The sequence below is a fragment of the Clytia hemisphaerica genome, unplaced genomic scaffold (genome assembly GCF_902728285.1).
Source record: "Clytia hemisphaerica strain Z4C2 unplaced genomic scaffold, Clytia hemisphaerica genome assembly, whole genome shotgun sequence".
Lineage (NCBI taxonomy): Eukaryota > Metazoa > Cnidaria > Hydrozoa > Leptothecata > Clytiidae > Clytia > Clytia hemisphaerica.
Window position 1 is genome coordinate 1409595 of NW_027103839.1, and position 20241 is coordinate 1429835.

Genomic DNA, 20241 nt, shown 5'->3' on the forward strand with positions numbered 1-20241 from the left:
CTTAAATAGTAAACTGCCTACTGATACAGTCTACTAGACATATGGGTAATATTTGCTCTTCATCTTTGATTTATTCTACAGTGATTAGATTAATACATGCGCGATAGAATTTCTATTATTGGTCTTCAGAGGTTGATATATTCTTTGAAAACTCAACCTCTGATACTTAGGGTAAGGGGGTAGATTAGAATAAGAATGTCCTGGGTGGAAAATTTTCGAAAAATTGATTAGTGCCCTCCCCCCGCTTATTAGGTACCCGAGAGTAAGGTAGCCCGTTGGAGGGGAAAACCCCGATTTTAATGTATTTCAGTACAACTTCTAAGGCCTGTAACTCTATGTTAAAAATTATCTTATGTATGTTTGAAAATCAGAAGGCTCTAAAGGTCTGGGGCCACACAATTTGCAAAATTGGCCGTTCATATATCTATATTTTGAGAGTCGCGATGGTTTTCAGGCTAACCAGGGGACGATAACTTTTCAGAGGGGGTGTTTTGAGGGTACTTGGCCTTTTTTTGCCATCAAGGTGGTACCTCAGGCCTCATACTGCCTGGGCTCTCCCAGAAAAAAGTTGAATATAGGGGCCAGAGGATATAACATTATATAACAAATCCCCCCCCCCCCCCCCGGACAACGAATCTCAGACCCTGGACAAGCATCAGATGACCCCCCGGACATTCAAAATCACCCCTAATCAGAGCAAGTTTGCCCCTAAAACAAGGCAAATTTTACAGATTCCAGACAAAATATCAAATATATTCTTCACCCCCCCCCCCCCATGTACAACTGTACAACAATCTTCTGGAATGTCCCACTGTTATCGGCTATGAACTCTGCCTATATAAATCTTCTCATTTTTGATACTTTCATCCTTATAACAAAATCTATCTGAATATCTAAACGTCTCCGAGCCAGTCACGTAATAAATTTTAAATTGTGATATCCTAAAAAGTTTCAAAATCGAATACAATAAAAAGTAACGCTTCAATTGGATATTCTCTAATAATTAAAGTCAATTCTCATTTTAAATACAATAGGTTTAGAACAGAATAAGTATCGGAATAAAATTTATCCGTCAAAAAATATAACATATCTAAATGAAATTCTCTATATAAAATCTCTATAACTAAAACAGAAAAAATTACTTTATCTAATCCGGGTAGTATGGGGCATGAGTTACCACCTTGACTGTCTTGACGGTGAAAAAAGTTTGAAACTGTTTTTGGGTTCATATATCTATATTTTGAGAGTCGCGATGGTTTTCAGGCTAACCAGGGGACGATAACTTTTCAGAGGGGGTGTTTTGAGGGTACTTGGCCTTTTTTTGCCATCAAGGTGGTACCTCAGGCCTCATACTGCCTGGACGATAAAGCGGATTTAAATTCTCAATCGAAACCATGGCTGTATTTTAAAAGATTTTAGCACAAATAAAAACGTGGATTTAACTTCACCAGTCAGCAAGTTCGCTACTGTTGGTAAGATTTCATCCTCCCCCCCTAAAAAAGGCTGAATGGGAGGTTTGATCCTTTTTAAACATAAGCTCCAAAACCTTCGATTATTTGTCTCGTGGGCAAAAGTAAGGTCACTATTTCATTGTGTTTTTTTACTTTTGTCTTACAACTAGGTTTGCAAGCAGACACTTAGAATTGCTTGGATGAACTTTGAATACAGGGCGCCAGTAGTATTATGACAAGCTGAAGTCGCTAGCCTATGAAAAAATAATTTCCCCTAACTATAATTTAACAACTCTAAGCACTAAGCATACGACTAAAGTTTAATATTTTAAGAAGAATTCTTAATAGGGGCCGTCCACATAGTACGTACGCACTAGGGGGGGGGGATCTTCTCAAAAGCGTATGCTTGCGTACAGGGGAAGAGGAGGGGTCAAAGGAAAATGTACGTACGCAGAGAAAAAATTTTCATAGCTCTTTTTTGCTTGTTTTTTTGTCGATTTTATGCTTTTTATACGCATCAAGGAAAAGAAAAAGTTTCTTAATAAACATTGAGTTTTATGTATGAAATAAATGTCCGAACCAAACGGTTTGAATTCGAAATTTTCTTCAACCGAGGAGGGGCGGGTGGATGAAAAAGTACGTACTTACTAGGGGATTTGAGTACGCTTGCGTACAGGGGGAGGGGGTACTCGATTTTCGACATTTTAGTGCGTACGTACTTTGTGGACGGCCCCATGGGAAACTGTAAGCTGTACCCAGTTCCAAGATCAAGTACGGGCAAAAATCACGTTAAAGTATGATTAATATATTTGTACTTCTGTTTTTATATAGACCAACTGCTACTTTAGATTTTAACCAGTGAATATACGAAACGTGATTTCCATTCACCGCGTTTTATACCCGTATACTTAATCTCAAGATTTATCTAAATTCACGGCGAATCTTTAGCCGGGAATCCAAAAGATTGAGTAGAGTCCAGTCTTCTCATACCCATATGTAGTGATTTCTTGACACAAGCGATGATTAAATCACAGCCTTCGCGCGCTTCAGTGCTAAATGGTTGAAAGTTCAGAAAACCGTGCGGCAACTTTTCCAAGATATACAACTCCGAAGGTTTCTCTAGTTTTTGTAATTTTCTGACAAACTCAACCGAGTCATCGAGCAGCGGATCAAGGGCGGATGCCTGTAAATATAAGAAAACATATCATTCAAGGTCATTGTAGAAATAACAAATACTTACCAAATAATTCAAAACAAACCAGGAGACGTTTTAAAAACAACCAAATAAATGATAGATCTAAATACTTTGTAATATGAAATCATTTCAATGAATTGAATTTAAAATATCATTACTTACGACGATAGTAATAGGTGGCATACATTTCAAAGTCTCATCATCAGCTAAGAAAGGAGACATCAAGGGATCTTTGGCATCATTAAACGCCTTGCTAGTCGCCCCAAGCATATCTTTTGTTTCGCCCCCACCGCCCAGTTCTCCTTCCGTATGAACTTGGCCCTCCTCCTCAGGTGTTAGAATGACACAACTCTCCGTCGTACTGTCATAAACAACACGTGGCGAGGGTGCTGAGCTTTGTGTTCTTTGTGTTGAAGGGCTCGCCGGTGGAGTTTCTGTTGAACTCCCGAGTAGTGACAATCGGAAATTTTGAAGCGCTTTATCTTTGGCTGTAGGAGAGCAAAGCGCACCTTCATCTGTATCGATATTGAGCCCACTCTCTTGTGGATTACAGTGTGTTACGCTCCTTATACGATGGACTTTTGAATGTTCTTTACCGGAGTGTTCTCGATGCGTAAGACTACTCGAGCGCAACCGCCGAGGAGAGTTTAACACGTGATGATGTGAGAATTTATAGTGTTCGGTATACTTTTCCGCTCTCCTACGCAATGCTTTTGGTGATAAATGACAAATACACTGTTCACTTCTAAATAAACATTCTCTGCATATAGTAAACGACGATTTCCCATTATCCTTGGTAGAGTTTTTATTCATCGAATTTTGATTGCGCAGGTCTAGAGTTAACTCAAGAGACTTTTTACGGTTTTTGATCACTCCTGTTTGTTCTTGAGTTTGTTTAGAGGAGCATTCGTTATTGTTTTTATTGCTCTCTGATGTTGGCAAGTTGGATAAAAAATATCCAGATATACTAGTGGTCAGTCCTTGAACTTTCGACGACACTTGATCAGATAAAGACTGCAGTAGTGATGCAGATCCTGTCGATTTTTTATCTTCATCACTCGTTCCGCCATCTTGCGCATGCACTGTAGAAGATTTGAAATACAAAAAATCATCTTCTGCTACGTCACTTTTCGTGTCTTCTGCTGACTCAGCATTCAAGATATCACCTTCCGAATCATAGACAGGAAACTCGCTACAAAAACTCTCATTTTCTTGCATGAACGAGGACGATTCTTCGAACTCGTTATTATATTTCGCTTTGATAACATTTAGTTGAGTTTCAGAGTAAGAATGTTGTAAATGCTTTTTAGATAGGAATCCTCGATTATCTTCTTCTCCAAAATCCAAATTAAAGGCGTTATAAGAGCTTGGGTCAAATGTGAACATATTTGTGTTCGATGCAACATGTTTGAAGCCTCCCGTGTAAGCTTGTATGCACGATTTCAAAACACCCACAGGGAGAAGAGGGTCCATCAGACAGAGGATCCGTGATGGAGAGGGCAAGAATTGTAAACGGTAGGGTGGATATGCGACAACGATGGAGTCTGGTAATCGTATGTTATCCTTGATGGCTTGAATAGTGATCGCGGTGACTATGTTGGCTCCTGAAATGCAGAAGATTAGAATTCAAGCCTTAATCCATTTGAAATAAAAGTAATAGATTTTGACAAAAGTTTTCCAGAAATTTTGTGTTGTGAAACAAACGAGAAAGTAAAAAAATAAAAATTTCATCAGAAATCGAAGGCAACCAATTAAATGTACTTTAGGCGTACAAACTTTCGCGAGCAGAAACTTTCGCGAGGACGAAAAATCGCGAAATGAGAATTTCCACATGAAAAAATAGCTTAGTAACACAAATACTTCTTGGGTTGGCTTGAAACATTTGTCCTTTGACTTATTTGTCTTTTAGCAGGCTAAAATATGCCATAAAAGTTACATTTTATTCAAAGTTTGAAGTTTTACAGATTTTCTATTTTGTCAAGAATTTTTCGCGAGCATAAACTTTCGCGAATGGCCCTTCCTAGAATTTTTAAAGACATTTACTTTCGCGAAAAGGGCCAAAATTCGCGAGAATCGCGAAAGTTTCTGCTCGCGAAAGTTTCTACGCCTAAAGTAACTCTAAGAACGTTTAAAAGTAAGAAATTTCACAATTAAAAAAGTTGAGAAAATTGAAGATTTCAGTACAAGTACAGCCAACACTCTCACTAATTCAAACTAAAATATTGGTCGCCTCAGCTAGAAATTAGTAAAAATAATTTCTGTAATTCGAATCTTTCTCTAATTCGAAGAAAATTTGGCCTTTGAGTCAACAGTATCAAAGCGTACCTGCAGAATCGCCAGCGAAGACAATTTTTTCACCAAGAGTACCAAGTTTATCGAAATTGTTCAACGCCCATACATAAGCATAGTAGACTTCTTTTACCGCCTGTGGATAAGGGGCGTCAGGAGCTAGACTGTAATCGATGGAGAGGATGGGAATCTGGAGTTCTTTAGCCATGTAGCGAAGGTACATCTAGAGGAAAGACACGCAATCGTTACATTGAAAGATCAATTTTGGTAGTACTCCAGTATCAAAACCTATTGGCTAAAACTCGTGTAAGGAATTTTTCATGCTAATAAATGATATTTTAATGACATCCAGTAAATGTATTACGAAATTTTTGTGGAATTTAATTTCGCGGTCCACAGCTCGGAATTCGGAAGTTTCGCGGAATTTAATTTCGCAGTTGAGATAATTTTTTGTTCATAAAATGACCTTTTTCACCCTAAAAAGACCAATTTTAGAGGTAATTTTTTAAATTCTGAAAAAAAAAATTTGTGTTAATTTATTCATTAAAAAACCACGAAATTAAATTCCGCGAAAATTTCTTCCCTTAAGGTAAAACTGAAAAGGCTTGGCTGAATACGTTAAACTTGGGTCTGTTTTTGGTGGACCTTTTAAGGACAATGGATTCAAAAGAAAATCAAGAATCGTGTTCGAAATGCTAGAAAAACAAGGGAAACAAGAAATGAGACCTTATCAAGTTATCAAGTTTTGTATTTGCTCAGATAGTTTAGAAAACTCCTCATGTTAATTTATTAGGCACCCTCAAAAACGTGTTACTACTTGTGCAAGATATCATTCTAATGTAGAAATGTCCCATGATTACCAGAGTCATGATATAGATTTCAGGCCTTTAGCCCTATTCGTACTAGGGGGGGGAGCATTTTCTATTTGGTGGCGAAACTTGACATGAAATTTTTTGTGAATTCTAGCTTCAAAATAAAATAATTTTTAACATCTAAAAATTTTCACACCTTGAGCATGATGACATTTGTGACAGTAAGGTGTAATAAAAATTGATACATTTCCAGTACAAATTTATTTTTCATGTCAAATGTTTCGTTTAAACCTTAAAATTCATTGAATATTTAGGATAAAATAAGCATTTTAAACTCAAGGAACTTTTTTCAACAGCATTTGTTAGAATACAATAGCTATTTAAAAGAACAAAGGAAATTTTCAGTTTTTGCTCACTTTGGGCATGATGAGTGATATCATCAGGAAAATTTTTGTCAAAAGTTATCTTATATTACAAGGATCTTGTTTGTTAAATTTCATCCAAAAAGAACAATTAGATCAAAAGTTAAGAAGGGGTAGTACAGGAAAATTTCCCCCCAGCCCAATTATTGTGAATGAAGTTCAAGTTGACGCTCTCTTATTCGGATTTCATGGGCCATCGGAATTTTATCGAAGAAGGGAGCCTATCAAATACCTTATCGGGGAAAACGTCGTCGGAGAAAAGTGACGAAATTTTGGACAATTGCCGTAAATTTTCCGCGAAAAAGTTTTCCCCGATAAGGTAGTAGAGAGTCATTTAGGAGAGTTCTCGTTGACGGTGACTTTCAATATTTATCGATTAATAAAGCTTATCGAATAGTAGAACGTCGAATTAGAGAGCGTCTGTCAACTGTATTACCTCGTGAGATTTGGATGATTGTGCAACGAATCCTCCACCGTGGCAATGTATCATCAAATATCGTGATTTCTGTGCAGGTTTTGGTCCTAAAGGTGACACACCACTACTGCTTGCACTTCCAGCTTTGTTCAACGAGTCCTACAGTGAAACGAAAGGAGAATGAAAGCTGTCAGCTAATAATATCTGTTTACTTTCTTAGCACCGAAGAATGAACAAATTGCCAATTTATTGCCAAAACTGATACCTTAAGGTAACTTAATGGCTAAAACTAAATTTGACAAATTCGGCGAAATTTTTAAAGATTTCTTAAAATAACCTCTAATTTGTAATAGAAATAACACAATTAGAAGTGTGAGTAGGGATTAATAGCCCCGAGGTTCATTGAAAATATTTCGAAATATCCCCAAGGTAGTCAGCCCTGGTCGTAAAGAGCTTCCCTGATAATGGCTTTACCTATAATTACGCAATCTGGTAAAATGAATATTATATAACAGGCAAATTTTTGAATTAAACACAAGTTAATAAAAAACGTAGAAAAACAGCCCGAAAAGTAAATTTTGAACCATTCTTTTGGTAAAAAAGGGCAAATATCAAATATTGTGCGTCAAAAGGTGTAGTCATTAGCAGGGATGAGAAAATATGTACCAAATATGTATATCAGGGGAGCAAATATTTTTGAAACAAAATGATCGATAATAAAACAAACAAAATGGGGGATTCTTTCAATTTTGCGAAAAGTTGTTTGTTTAACAAAACGGTTATTCGTTTTTTCAGCTAAGACGACCAAGATTACACTAAAATTATTTCAGCAAATATGAGAGGGTCGGGTTTTTCCGATATGATTATGGAGATGTGCAGTCTTTTTCAATCAAGTGGTCCACATTACTGTTCGGCGTTTCGTTTACTGTAAGATGGGCTTTTCCAGAAAAAAATTGAATATGTGGAGGGGGTGGAGGATATAACAATTTTTTGGAAATTTACACCCCGGACATTGTGAATTAGACCCCCCCGGACAAGCATCAGTTAAACCCCTGGACATTCAAAATAACCCTAAAACCGAGCAAATTTACCCCCCGGACAGGGCAAATTTTGCAGATTTTTCACTACCCCCGGACACTATATCCTCCACCCCCCCTGTACGGACATTTTCTGGAAGAGCCCAATGCTTCTTGTGGCTAATCATCATTATTTTATAGATAAGTTCGATCACACGAGTGAAATGTAAAACGTTTTTTATAAGACATAAACCTTTTTAATGAATTAGTCAAATAAAGAGGAGGGCCCTTGATTTCAAAGAAAGTGAATACTTGAATTCGGATTTTGAGCAATCCATAAGTGAAAGTATACAATAGAAAAGATATGTGCTTTTGCAATGCAGATGAAAACAGGAAAATCTTTGATTAGGTTCAAACATTATAGAGAAGGGGATTGACTGATAACTGAATACACAGGTTGCAAAATTTAAGTCTGAAGACAAATCACGCTTTTACTCGAAATGTTTATGTGCTTGTTACATGGCATTTATTTCTGATTGGTTCGAATTCATTGACACTAAAGTTATCAGCTGTAAGCTGTAAAGCAAGTAACATGGGAATAAAATCACGAGAACTTTTTCGAGTTATCAAATGTTTTGATTGCATTGATACAATTTTGCAACCCGTGTATTGGCTTTTTTACCATAGCTCTTCTAGATAGATAACGTGTATGTCAGTATTTCTAAAAGGGCTTCCGTCACCCTTAAAACATCGATTGAGCGGAGCTTGACTCCACAGACTTGTGATTTGTTGTAAAAAGCTTACATAGACTGGAGTAGTTTATAATCCGTGCAATACGGTAATATTGTTGTTATATCGGCGTTGACAAATCAGAAGGTCTAATCTCAAAATTATAACAAAGAATTTTTCTGTTTGTTTGAGCAAAAATTTTGAGATTGACCCTGTTTCATGTAGACGGGACCCTCCTCACTATGCAAAATTGGTCAATCACAAATTTAAGGCTAGCTAAACAGAAAAACTCTTAGCTTTCTCACACTAATTTTGTGATTGGCCCTTTTGATTTGTCAACGGCGATAAAATAATACAAGAATCGTACAGTAACGAGATAATATCAGTTTGTTCCTCCATTATTTTTTGCTCAATTTCTGTTATGTCTGAATTTGCTCAAAGCATAAAGTCGTCACCAAATCTAAGCACTTTTACAAATCTGACAATTTCTTTAACTTGTTTCAATTGTGTAAAATTTCTCTTATTCTGGTCAGTCATTATTTTTAACATTGCTGTCTTTTCAATTCTACTTTAGGCGTACAAACTTTTTCGCGATTTTCGCGAAGTGTCTTTGAAAATCCTTGAAAGAGCAATTCGTGAAAGTTTATGCACGCGGAAAAAAATCTGAAAAGAAATATTAATATAATTTTCCTCTTTGATTATAACAAGGATAAAATTTAGTGTAGAAATTATGCAGAAGTCCATCAATATTGTGGATTTAAAGTTCTTTATTCTTTGCCTATTTTCAGTTTGAAGACTTCTCATCAAGATAGAATGATGCTGAATTACACAGTGCTGAGGTGTAGTTTCGAGATCCACTACACCACACCACAATATCTTGTCATGATGCGTGTGCTGACTGGATTCATTTTAGCCACACTCCTCTCCATGGCCATTTTGAATGGATACGTTTTTATTGCTATGACAACATACAAACACATGAGTCGAAAACGCATCTCCATGGTTTTGCTTCTTATTCTAGTTTTCATAGACTTATTATGCAGCCTCACTTTCATGCCAATGTACAGTATACTATCATGGATGTTATCGATCGGGAAAATTTCATGTCCGTTACACCGAGTCGCACATATCCTTGGTTACACAGTATGCATGGTAACCATGTTAACCATTTTGTTTATCAATATTCAACTGTATCTGGCTGTCGTCAAACCATTTATTTACCAAGGGCATCACAATAAACGATTTTATTGGTTTTATCTCATGTTGACTTGGTTGGCATCCATCTTTATGATCATCGGTAAGAACTTTTTACAACCACCGACCTTCGACCTTACAAAAACATGACTTTCCTTATATTGGTTGACTTAAAAGAACACTTTATGCTTTATGAATTTTAGCCTATACTAAACGTCATTACTTTTTTTCTACGCAATAACGTCTATTTCAAATTCCACTTTCTCGAATGTTTGGAATTCAAGTTTTCGAGCTCTAAACAGTCGATATTTTGATGTCACTTTAAACTTTTGAAGCTCCTGCAGTTAGCGAAAAATTGAATTTGCGTCAATACACTTGAAAGGCTAACGAAGAAATAGCGAGCCCCTCACCAAAATCCAGGATTTTTTGTTCCGTCTCTTAGCGAGTTCCACTTTGACGATTTTTGAAGAATAGAAGTCTTTCAATGCTTTGACGCAAATTCGATTTTTTTGCTACTGCAGAGGCTTCAAAAGAAAAATCGAAAACCCGGACATCGAAAACATTCGAAAAATTCGCAAAGTGGAATAGACGTTAATCGCGTAGAAAAAGCGCGGGCGACGTCTAGTATAGGCTAACGAAGAAACAACATAATATTTCCCGATATTTGTTCTTTGGTGAGGTACTCAAAATAAAAATTTCAGTTGCTGTAAAATTTTGTTTTTCCTCGGTACCACTTGAAACCTTGAAACTTAAAACTTTGCAGTTCTTTTCATACAATACTGTAACTTTAAAGGATTTTCTTTCACGTCTAACTTTTCGACAGGTTGGATATACTTGTACCCAGAGCGATGGAATCGTTTCAAGAACATCATTGGTGTTTCAATTGTCACTATTGTCTTTTGCGTAATCTGCACCTTACACACGTACGTCCAATCAGAAGTCAAGACGTTGTTACGTAAAGGAAGTAACAACCCTACGTTAGTGACGTCATTCAATAATCATAAAACTCTACGTATGACAACGTTTGTCGTTCTCACGTTCGGCCTTTGTTATTTCCCGTTCGTGTTAATGACAGTGTACGAATTTATTCACGGGCACGATATTTTCGTGTCACTTTACATCGATCCATGGGTGGAACTCATTGGTATCAGCAACGGTGTATGGAACCCCCTGATTTATTGTTTCCGTTTATCGTTCATCAAGAGACGGGGGTTGATGCATATTTTCAATCGAGCACGCCATAGGACAATAAATATGACGACCGTGGGTCTATCGCAAATCGAGCGACGCAAGACGTATCGTAAAAACAAAGTGTGTGACGAAAATAAATGACGATGACATTAAAATGAAATTAATTAATTTTTAAAGATCAGATAGTTTATGTAATTTTACGAAAGACACAATTAGATTCGACATCACAATTTCCAATTTTCTTTTGCGTTTTTCAGAAGTCTTGGAAAAAAATTTTTTAATAAAAACAATAATCTTGAGTGTCTAGTTTAATAAGAGCCTTTAAATTTTAAAATGGGACCATTTTATACGACCTTTGCAAAATTTTCCAAATTAATTAAAGAGCAAATTTATATATCCACTGAAATTTTGATGACGACAGCATTTCTTAAATCAGGAATCTGCCTAGGAAGAAATTGATAAGCGACCGGGGTTTGTGAGCCCTGACAAAAACTATTGCAGGGGTGGAAGGGGTCTGTTCCTATAGGTCCAAGCTACCGCGGGTCCTAATAAGGATCAGCGATTCTGCAGAATTCAAAAATCAATTACAAACAAAGGGAGGGATCTTTTTCCCTTTTTCAAAGCAAAACCTTTTTCACTCAAAGGTGAGTGAGGTTTTATCGAATATGTAAACAGGAAAAAGGAATCGAGCAAGGTTACTGATGAGTAAAACACACTCTCAATTTACTCAAGCCATTAACATTGGTAAAAAGATGATAGAGATGGATCATTTAAGATAGAGTGAGATCTCTCTCTGTAAAAAAACATCTGTTACTGTACTATTACAAACTTATTTTGGTAGTCTCCAATCACGAAAAAACTCAATGAAGGAGTGCTCCAACCTCATCGCTAAAGGTAAGAAGGTAACTTTTTTAAGGGTGATATGAATGAACACTTCCCCGCTTAAGTTCTAAAATCAAAAATCATTTTTGATGAAAAATAAGGCCCTGAATAAGTTGGAAGAAGAATGAGGATGCTTGCTTATCGATATTGAAAAATACAACAATCTTTTGATGATGGGTAGGTCGGGATGATGCTAGAAACAAAATAAAGATTGAAGCAGATGACTGAGATGATGGCTTCGAAGAACAATACAACTCAAACACAACTCGACATTCAGGTCCAGACCACCATAAAACAATGTTTGTTTGAAGAATTAGATTTCAATGAACGCAGCAAAACGAATTTCCGTATCCTCGCTATTTTCGCTTTATTCACTATCACAGCTACCATTTTGTTGAACGGTCTGGTTGTCATTGCTATGGTTACAAGTAAACAATATCGGAAGCTACCGTCACACGCTTTGCTACTAGTTTTGGCCGTATGCGATTTATTAATAGGCGTAATATCTCTACCGCCCTACGATGTTCACATGTGGTTGGTTTCCAATGGCAATCTAAATTGTCAATTATCGAAATTTGTCAAGCTTAGTGGATATTCAATGTCATCTTTGACTGTCCTTACTATAGCAGTTATCAGTGTTGAATTATACTTAGCAATTGTAAGGCCCTTTCTATATGAGCATGTCTACAACCGTAAATATTATTTGGTTTTGTTGGTATCGGTATGGTGTTTATTCTTAGCCTCACACATGGTGTTTTTGTATATCTTCCCAGAGGACTGGAGACTGTTCAAACGGTATATCGCACCTGTCATTCTGATATCAGTGTTCATGGTTATCATTATGTTTCATAGTTTAATATATAGCGAACTAAAACGTTTGAAACGTCAAACAACCACAAACCCGACATTCCGCAGTGGACAGAGAGCTCACAAAAAAGCTTTTTTAATGACAACCAGTATCATAGTCGTCTTCGCAATGTGTTATCTTCCAATTGCGATTGTCATGTTATACGAGCATATTAAAACAACCTCAACTAAAATAGAGACTTTTGTACTGCCTTGGTGTGAGTTCATCGCCCTCTCAAATCCTATCCTTGACCCAATGATCTATTGTTTTCGATTACGCTTTATAAGGCGGCGTATAAAACAGCTTTTGTGCTCGACGAAAATTCAACACTCAGGCTCGATCCATGCACGGAATGGAGATCTGTGGACTAGTAACGGATCTCAAAGATATGTTGCTAGAGATGTCAGGGAACTGTTTAGACGTAGAAGCCAACCGTTAACTAAATGAATTATCAAAAGAATAAGATAGTGAGTGACACACCTACATTCAAAGTGTATTACAGCAGAGGCTTCATAACTCGAACCTCTCATAACTCGAACAGACTTGTGTTCTCATGCGTGTTCAAGTTATGGAGAATCCACTGTATTAAACAATAACGAGTATAAAGTTCAAACATTCTTTTCTCTTTTAAATATTTTCCTTATGCTTAAAAGTCACCCTAAAATGCCGCCTTTGAACAAACAAGATTGGTTTAGAGCCGCCCGAAAAATTGTTGAAATTTCAAAACGAATTTCATAAGGGTTTTTAAATCGGTTGTTGACGAAACCCTTTAAAGAAAACGGTAGAAAATCGAATTAAAGGTTTTGTTTTTAAATAAGAGTGAAATAGTTTGCTTACTCATCAAGTTTAATTTACAAGCTTCTTCACGTGGAATTGACACGGATGTGGAGCAAGATTGTCAGAAAGAGAATTTTTTTTTTTTGTTTATATCAGCACAATATAACAATAGACAGACACTGTTCTGATATGAAATATGTGTCTGGTATGAAACGGGAACACTTATGTAAAAACAAAACTTTTAATCAGGGAGTAGAAAAGCAGAAACGTACCTGACCAGAACGCAAGACGTACGATAGTAACCGGCACGGTATTCCAGTATGTCCGCTATTCAGAAACGGGAAGTCTACTGTGACTTCACTTTGTTTATCAACAGTTTGTACACCAAGTTGTTGTGGGGGAATTTCGAACTCCAAATTGACAGCCATAGCCGGACAGATGAGTAATGGTGCATGCTGAGGAATAAAAAGGTATTTCAATCTGTTGTGTTTTAATTTAAGCACATTATCATTATCATTTTACTTTCTTTGCCTCTCGCACCGCACGGTTAAGTTTATCTTTCTTCTTTCAAATGCTAAAGGATTGATTCTTTAAAGTTCAAAGAACTCGAGAAAATTCACTTCAAAGAGGGACACCCGGTACTTTACCGTGAAACAGAAAAAAGGTCTATTTCAAATAAAAAGTTATAACACAGAAAAGAGTGGTTGTTTTCTACGACTAGCTAACCACCAGCCTGTATATTTTTAATAGCGTTGATGCGGTGGCTATGAGATTGAGTTACAGAACAAGAAAAATTACAAGAAAGATATCAAATAGTAAAATGCTAACCTGTACTCCATACTCTTCAGTCAATCCCCAGAATGCTTTGCAAAAATCGATATTAGCATTTTGTGTTAGTTCGTTGATGCGTTGAGCTCTTAATTCAGGGTTGACCATATACTTTCCACTGTGTAACATGGACGATAGAGCACGTGTCAAAGAATGGTTATGTTGTTGGTAACCGTCACCATATGCTGCCATGGCAACAGCAATCACGTGCAACGATTGGCGAATAGAATCTGAATACTAAAGAGAAGAAAGGAGGTTTGTTAAAGTTGTTTTGTACACTTAGTAAAATCCACCATCATAGAATCGATTTAATTTGTAGAGTTGATTCCTTACTAGTGTGGTCGTGTTACAAAAATACAGGCTGTTTGTAGGAAAAAAATATGATCTAGCTGAAACTTTCTCCAGACCTTCTCTATAGGATGCTTATATCTCAGGAAAAATTCCCCTAAAATCCCACTGGTGGAACATCCCTTTTTTGGGACATTTCTATTTTCCCCAGGCAAAACCCTAAGGGCGTAATTTTTTGAAAATTTCAAACTTATTTCCAGACAATATCATGTATACCATTCGAAAGCTCTCGAAAATCTATATAGAAGACTTTTAAACGGTCATAGCTGATTTCCTTACCTAACTCGAGATATTTCATGCGCAAGTTCGACTTTTCGCCACATTTTGCACACATTTTGGTCTAAATTGACTATAAATAGCATCTTCTGCGTGAATTATCTTGAGTTAGGTAATGAAATCGGCTATACCCGTTTAAAAGTCTTCTATATAGTTTTTCGAGAGCTTTCGAATGGTATACTTGATAATGTCTGAAAATGAGTTTGAAATTTTCACAAAATTTCGCCCTTAGGGTTTTGCCTGGGGAAAAAAGAAATGTCTTAAAAAAGGGATGTTCCACCAGTGGGATTTTAGGGGAATTTTTCCTGAGGCATAACCATCCTATAGAGAAGGTCTGGAGAAAGTTTCAGCTAGATCTTATTGTTTTCCCGTAAATTATGCTAAACGACCCCATTATACGCAAATAAATCGCAAACAGTCTCGTTTTCAAACAACATGATTATTTCGAAATTAAAATTTCACATACACTTTCTTTTAATGAACAACCCGTATTTTCGTCTCAGGGCTGAAGTTGGTAAGGATTTTCCAGATTTTAGCCAAGAAATTGCTTTTTGATTTTGAGCCAAAAATGCCCAGTAACTTCAAAAATTTTGGCTTTCTATCTCATTTTATATCCAAAATATCTCAAATTTGGTATTCAAATACCATCGGTACACATTTTAATGCTAGATAATACCGAGGATGTCTCTTTTCTAGGTATTTTTGGTTGTTTTCTCGGTTCATGCTCAGTTTCAGGGCTAGGTTGCTAAGGCCAAGTTGCTTAATTTTTTGGCCATTCTCAGTGCTGGACCCTTAGCAACTCTGTTGCTTATCAAAAAAATATCTGCAGACGTTATACGTTTCGTAAAAAGAGTTCGGAAAAATTCTCGGAACTGGTGTTAAATATGTTTCTTATTCCACTCAAAAAGTTTAACGATTTGGCAAAAAAATTAAGAACAAAAACAATACATATGGCATCGGCTTGGATTTCCTAAAACCCAAGCTTGCTCTCTTAATACTCCTAGCCAGAATATTTAATTTTGAATGGCATATTTCTTTTTATAACCTTATTACAATCACTGTTTGTTCTTTACGAATCATAAAACTCGTCGTTGAATATCTTATCGCAAGCTTTTCAAAAATTGAGTTGTTCATGAGAACGACTAAATTAATTTAAAGTAATGAAACCTATGCTATTTAGAAAACCGTGCATTTTCTGTTATGAATGAATTTTCCTCTATTGAATAAGGGTTTTTGTAAATTATTTTCGAGCGCATTTTTCAAAAAAAATTCGGAATTTATTTGCCGAAATTAGTTCTTGCCAAAATTTGGAAAATTTGCGGCTTCAAACTCAAACTACAGTGATTAATGAAAACAGCTTTTTTCACTTCTATTTCCTTTTCTTGGTTACATTTTACAATGTAAAATACCTACTACACCAAAATCCAAATATGAAACTAAATATCAAACACCCAATAAAGATAAGATAAGATAAGTATTCTAAAAACAAAATCAAAATAGCAATCCAATAGTAGATGTAATTTCAATCTACGTATATTTATATGTTCCTTTTAATCTTCATTTCGACAAATTCGGGAAGGTTGAATTTACGCCAATGTATTTTACCACCACCTTTGGTGAAGTTGTAATTACCCGTCAAAAGCGTGTAGTAGCAACCATTGAACCACCAGCCTACTCTTCCAAAATCATTCGAACAATGACCAGAATAGTTGTCATTATCCCGATCATACGTTGAAAACTTCATGTTGTTGTGGTAACCAAGAAAAGAATCGGATCCGGTCAAATGAGATGCGTTTCCTGATGCACCACTGATCTTCAATGTGTATTTGCTCGCCTCATTTCCAATTTCAAAAGTATCATATTTTGCATAAACTGGTTTTGTTTGTCCTTTCATTCGCATATTGATGAGCAGTGTGGAGCTTTTGGGCGCAAAGGTGGATTTGGTGAGATCGTGCATATTTTCATTTCCGAACCAAAATTCGGTTAAAAGTTTTCCAAATCCGAACTTGTAATCTTTCCAGGGTCTTTGGAAATTGACAGAGCCATCTTGGCGACGCATGATTGTTGTGAAACCACCTCCTTCACTCGTCTGATCGCAAAAAACGGTAATGTTCCTTGCTTGTCCAGGGCGTATTCTGTACAAACCATTCTTTCGAAAGCCAGCTTGTGAGAATGCAAGACAGTCCTTCATTGGTACAACATCAGTACAATCATATGCATCACTGTCTTCGATTGGTTCGCAAGTGAAATAAAATTTGTGAAGCTTTTTTAGATATCCAACTTCACCCTTTAAATGTTGAAGTTCTTTTTGCAGTTGTTGAGTAGATTGTTTCAACACTCCGACATTTTGTTGAAGGTTTGTGAAGGTCTGAGATTTCCCCAATAATTGGCCCAATAATCGTCCAGCAGTTTGATTGGTTGAGGTTGAAGAAGCTTGAAAGATACAAGCGAATAACTGAATGCAAATGATCGCCAACATTTTTGAATCTTCCAAGTTGAAAGTATAGTAAGCTTCTCGTTTGAGATGAAATTTCCGTAAAAAGTTTCACCTTTTATAAATTTCTCTACATATCCTGGGTGATCGAGTTGAAGTAATTTATTTTGTCTCGATTTTGAGGAAGATTTTTTTTTCCAAGAAAACATTATGTAAGATGATTTCACAATTCTAGAGAAAAGTAAATCTCTTTAGCCTGAAAAATGCCCAAGCATTAACGAGCAATGCTTAGAAACCTCTAATACACCTTTCCCGAGATGTTGCCATTTTTAAAATGTTTTTAAAATTTTTGAGAGATGAATCAATCCTGAAAATTTGAGCTCAAAAGCTCTTTTCTATCTAAGCTTATTCATGGTGAAATGAAACCAAAATGAGACACTCAAAAATCGTAACAAAAAAGTTGTAAACGTCTCGGGTAAGGTGTATCAATATTGCAGATGGGTAACACGCCATGACCGATACACTGATAAAAAGACCTGGATGATTTGTATGCGAACGTCTTCAATTTTGTGCATATCGAGCTTTGTCGCAACTATGCAATTATTGGGGAAAAGTCATATTTAACAAATAACCTCTCCTCTCGCAAATAAAAAATTCTCCGTTAAAAACACGTGTCTTTATCAAATATTTTTCTGTCGACGGAAGTATTTTGTATTAGCTGATGAATGTTAAATATTTTAAAATTATTCAAAATAACGTTCTTTGACAATGCTTGGTATAAACTTCTGAGAATTTTGATGTTTTCCAGCATTCACTTCCGAAATGTTTCCCCCCACAAAAGAGAAGGCTCCTAGTCAAAGTAATACAATATCGAAATATTGTCGAAACCTGATTATTTGTACATAGTATTAATATGATTTGGAGAAGGTTAATTGAAACCATTTCAAAATAGCCCGAACAGTGGGTTTACCAACTGACGGTATGTGCGGCGAAAAAAATGGCTTTTAGAATCGCACCCTTACAGTGCGAGAAAAAATCGGTGAAATTCATACCCTTACATAGACGATGTTATCGTCCGTTACAGTGATAGTAAAGGCGGGAAAAATGGCGGTATGGCGGTATAATACGGAAAAAAAATCGGCGGGAGAGTTTCGAAGAAACGGACGATAACTCTTTGGCATAAAAAAAAATTTGCGGTTTTGCTTGGACTAACCAGTGAGACTGGTTAGTCGCTCCGTGGTGAAAACCGCCTAAGTTTAAAGGCCGAGCTTGGTTCAAACGATCAAAACACGCTGGTCACTGGGAAGAAACACAAGTACAAGATAGATCCTATGGTTTTTCTGTGAAAATCCAGCTCATTATGGATTCTTTCTTCTTGGTTCATTTGTTTTATTGAGACTACAAGATAACTTAGTTTAAGGGAGTACTTTTTCCTCAAGTATGCTTCTGTAGAAGCTGTTTTAAAATGATTTTTCAACAAGTCTACATACAGCAAAAAGACGTACAGAGAAACTAAGTAAGGTAAGTCAGTTTGTATATTTCTTATGAATCCTATGAATCACAGGCAGCGTTTCATTAGATATGTGAATACCCTCATATCTCCACCCTTAAAAAGTTATTTTCACCTGGTGTTAGCAGTTCTTTGACAACTTTGAAAAATGTCAAACAAAGTACTTATTGTCAATTGTGGACTTTAATTTAAAAGACTGCTTTTAACATACTTTTTGTTCGAACACTTTCACATTTTCTCATTTTGATTTGAATTGTCGAGAAGTTCAGTTACCTAGTCGTACCTGTAAAAATTATCAGATTATTATTCTAAATTTTCTAGGTAAGAATCAGAAATTCAGAAATAGGATGCATGGGAAAATATGGCAGTAATTTGCAGAGAGCACAATACAGAAATGAAATATTTGGCACAGCATCCTGGTTTATTATTGAGATTAAGACTTGCAATATTTCACGACGTCCTGGTATAATTTGAGATTATAAATTGCAATATTTCACTTCACGTTGTGGTTTAATTTGGGATTATAAGTTGGAATTATTTCACTTGACGTTCTGGTACAATTTGAGATTATAACTTGGAATATTTCACTTCACGTCGTGGTTTAATTTGGGATTATAAGTTGGAATATTTCACTTGACGTTCTGGTACAATTTGAGATTATGACTTGGAATATTTTACTTCACGTCATGGTTTAATTTGGGATTATAAGTTGGAATATTTCACTTGACGTTCTGGTACAATTTGAGATTATAACTTGGAATATTTCACTTCACGTCGTGGTTTAATTTGGGGTTATAATTCAGAATATTTCACTTGACGTCCTGGTTTAATTTGGGATTATAACTTGGAATATTTCACTTGACGTCCTGGTAGAATTTGAGATTATAATAACTTGCAAATTTCACTTGACGTCCTGGTTTAATTTGAAATTATAACTTATTTCACTTGACGTCCTGCGTACAATTTGAGATTATGACTTGGAATATTTCACCAACGCCCTGGTATAAATTGAGACTGTTACTGAAATATGTCATCATGATATGCAATTTTTCACTTGACGTCCTGATATAATTTGAGATTATGGCTTGGAAAAATTTACATCAGCCTTCTGGAATTAGTCGAGACTGTAATACAGTATTGTCGGAAGACAGTTTAGAATCATTTGTTTATCATGATTGAATTACCTATTTATCAGTTTTTGTAAATAAGAAATTTAATGTCATTTAAATCTGCCTCAAGGTTTTTACTAATCGGTACTTTTCTATTTTAAGCTAATCTCTGGGGATTTCTTAACTTTTCTCCTATTTCATCCTCATTTTTAATGTCTCTTTTTGGGTAGAAAGAAATTCAAGCTCAAATCAAAGCAAGATCAACATACCGCAAAGCTTACAAGCTGGAACTTTTTTACTTTTTCCCTGCAAAAGTTATAAGATTTTTCATCCACTAATTTAAAAACTTTTATCAAACAAAACAGGAAAGTCACAAATTCGAAATTGCAAGTATTTATAAAACTGTCAATGATTTGTATACATATCCTTTGTCTTTGAGCAAAATGGTGGTGGGGAGAATATACTATAGCTTTTTATTTACACAGATTTACATGGACTTTAATATATAAAAGGGGT

At 36.0% G+C, this 20241-nt stretch overlaps 3 protein-coding genes across 3 annotated transcripts in view; 1 reads left to right on the forward strand and 2 right to left on the reverse strand.

Moving 5' to 3' along the window:
• Window positions 1–2043: 2043 nt before the first annotated feature.
• Window positions 2044–20241, reverse strand: part of LOC136807418 (hormone-sensitive lipase-like) — a 39747-nt gene continuing 21549 nt past the window's right edge. The window contains exons 4-9 of the mRNA XM_067064002.1: window positions 14049–14285; window positions 13493–13675; window positions 6606–6743; window positions 4972–5158; window positions 2809–4250; window positions 2044–2634 (exon numbers count right to left, since the gene is read on the reverse strand). Of these exons, the coding sequence (XP_066920103.1) occupies window positions 2383–2634; window positions 2809–4250; window positions 4972–5158; window positions 6606–6743; window positions 13493–13675; window positions 14049–14285 (2439 nt within the window). The 3' untranslated portion in view covers window positions 2044–2382. The remainder of the gene's footprint in view (window positions 2635–2808; window positions 4251–4971; window positions 5159–6605; window positions 6744–13492; window positions 13676–14048; window positions 14286–20241) is intronic.
• LOC136807434 (melanocortin receptor 5-like) lies at window positions 11817–12928 on the forward strand. Its single transcript, XM_067064022.1, has one exon. The coding sequence runs from the start codon at window positions 11817–11819 to the stop codon at window positions 12888–12890; it is 1074 nt and encodes a 357-aa protein (XP_066920123.1). The 3' UTR covers window positions 12891–12928.
• Window positions 16054–17209, reverse strand: LOC136807420 (fibrinogen-like protein A). The gene has a single exon (XM_067064005.1). It carries the CDS (start codon window positions 17149–17151, stop codon window positions 16210–16212), a length of 942 nt encoding a protein of 313 aa, XP_066920106.1. The 5' UTR covers window positions 17152–17209; the 3' UTR covers window positions 16054–16209.

What these genes read in the sequence shown, in the direction of transcription:
- LOC136807420 (XM_067064005.1), bottom strand. Translation starts at nt 17,151, where the DNA reads ATGTTGGCGATCATTTGCATTCAGTTATTCGCTTGTATCTTTCAAGCT.
- LOC136807434 (XM_067064022.1), top strand. Translation starts at nt 11,817, where the DNA reads ATGACTGAGATGATGGCTTCGAAGAACAATACAACTCAAACACAACTC.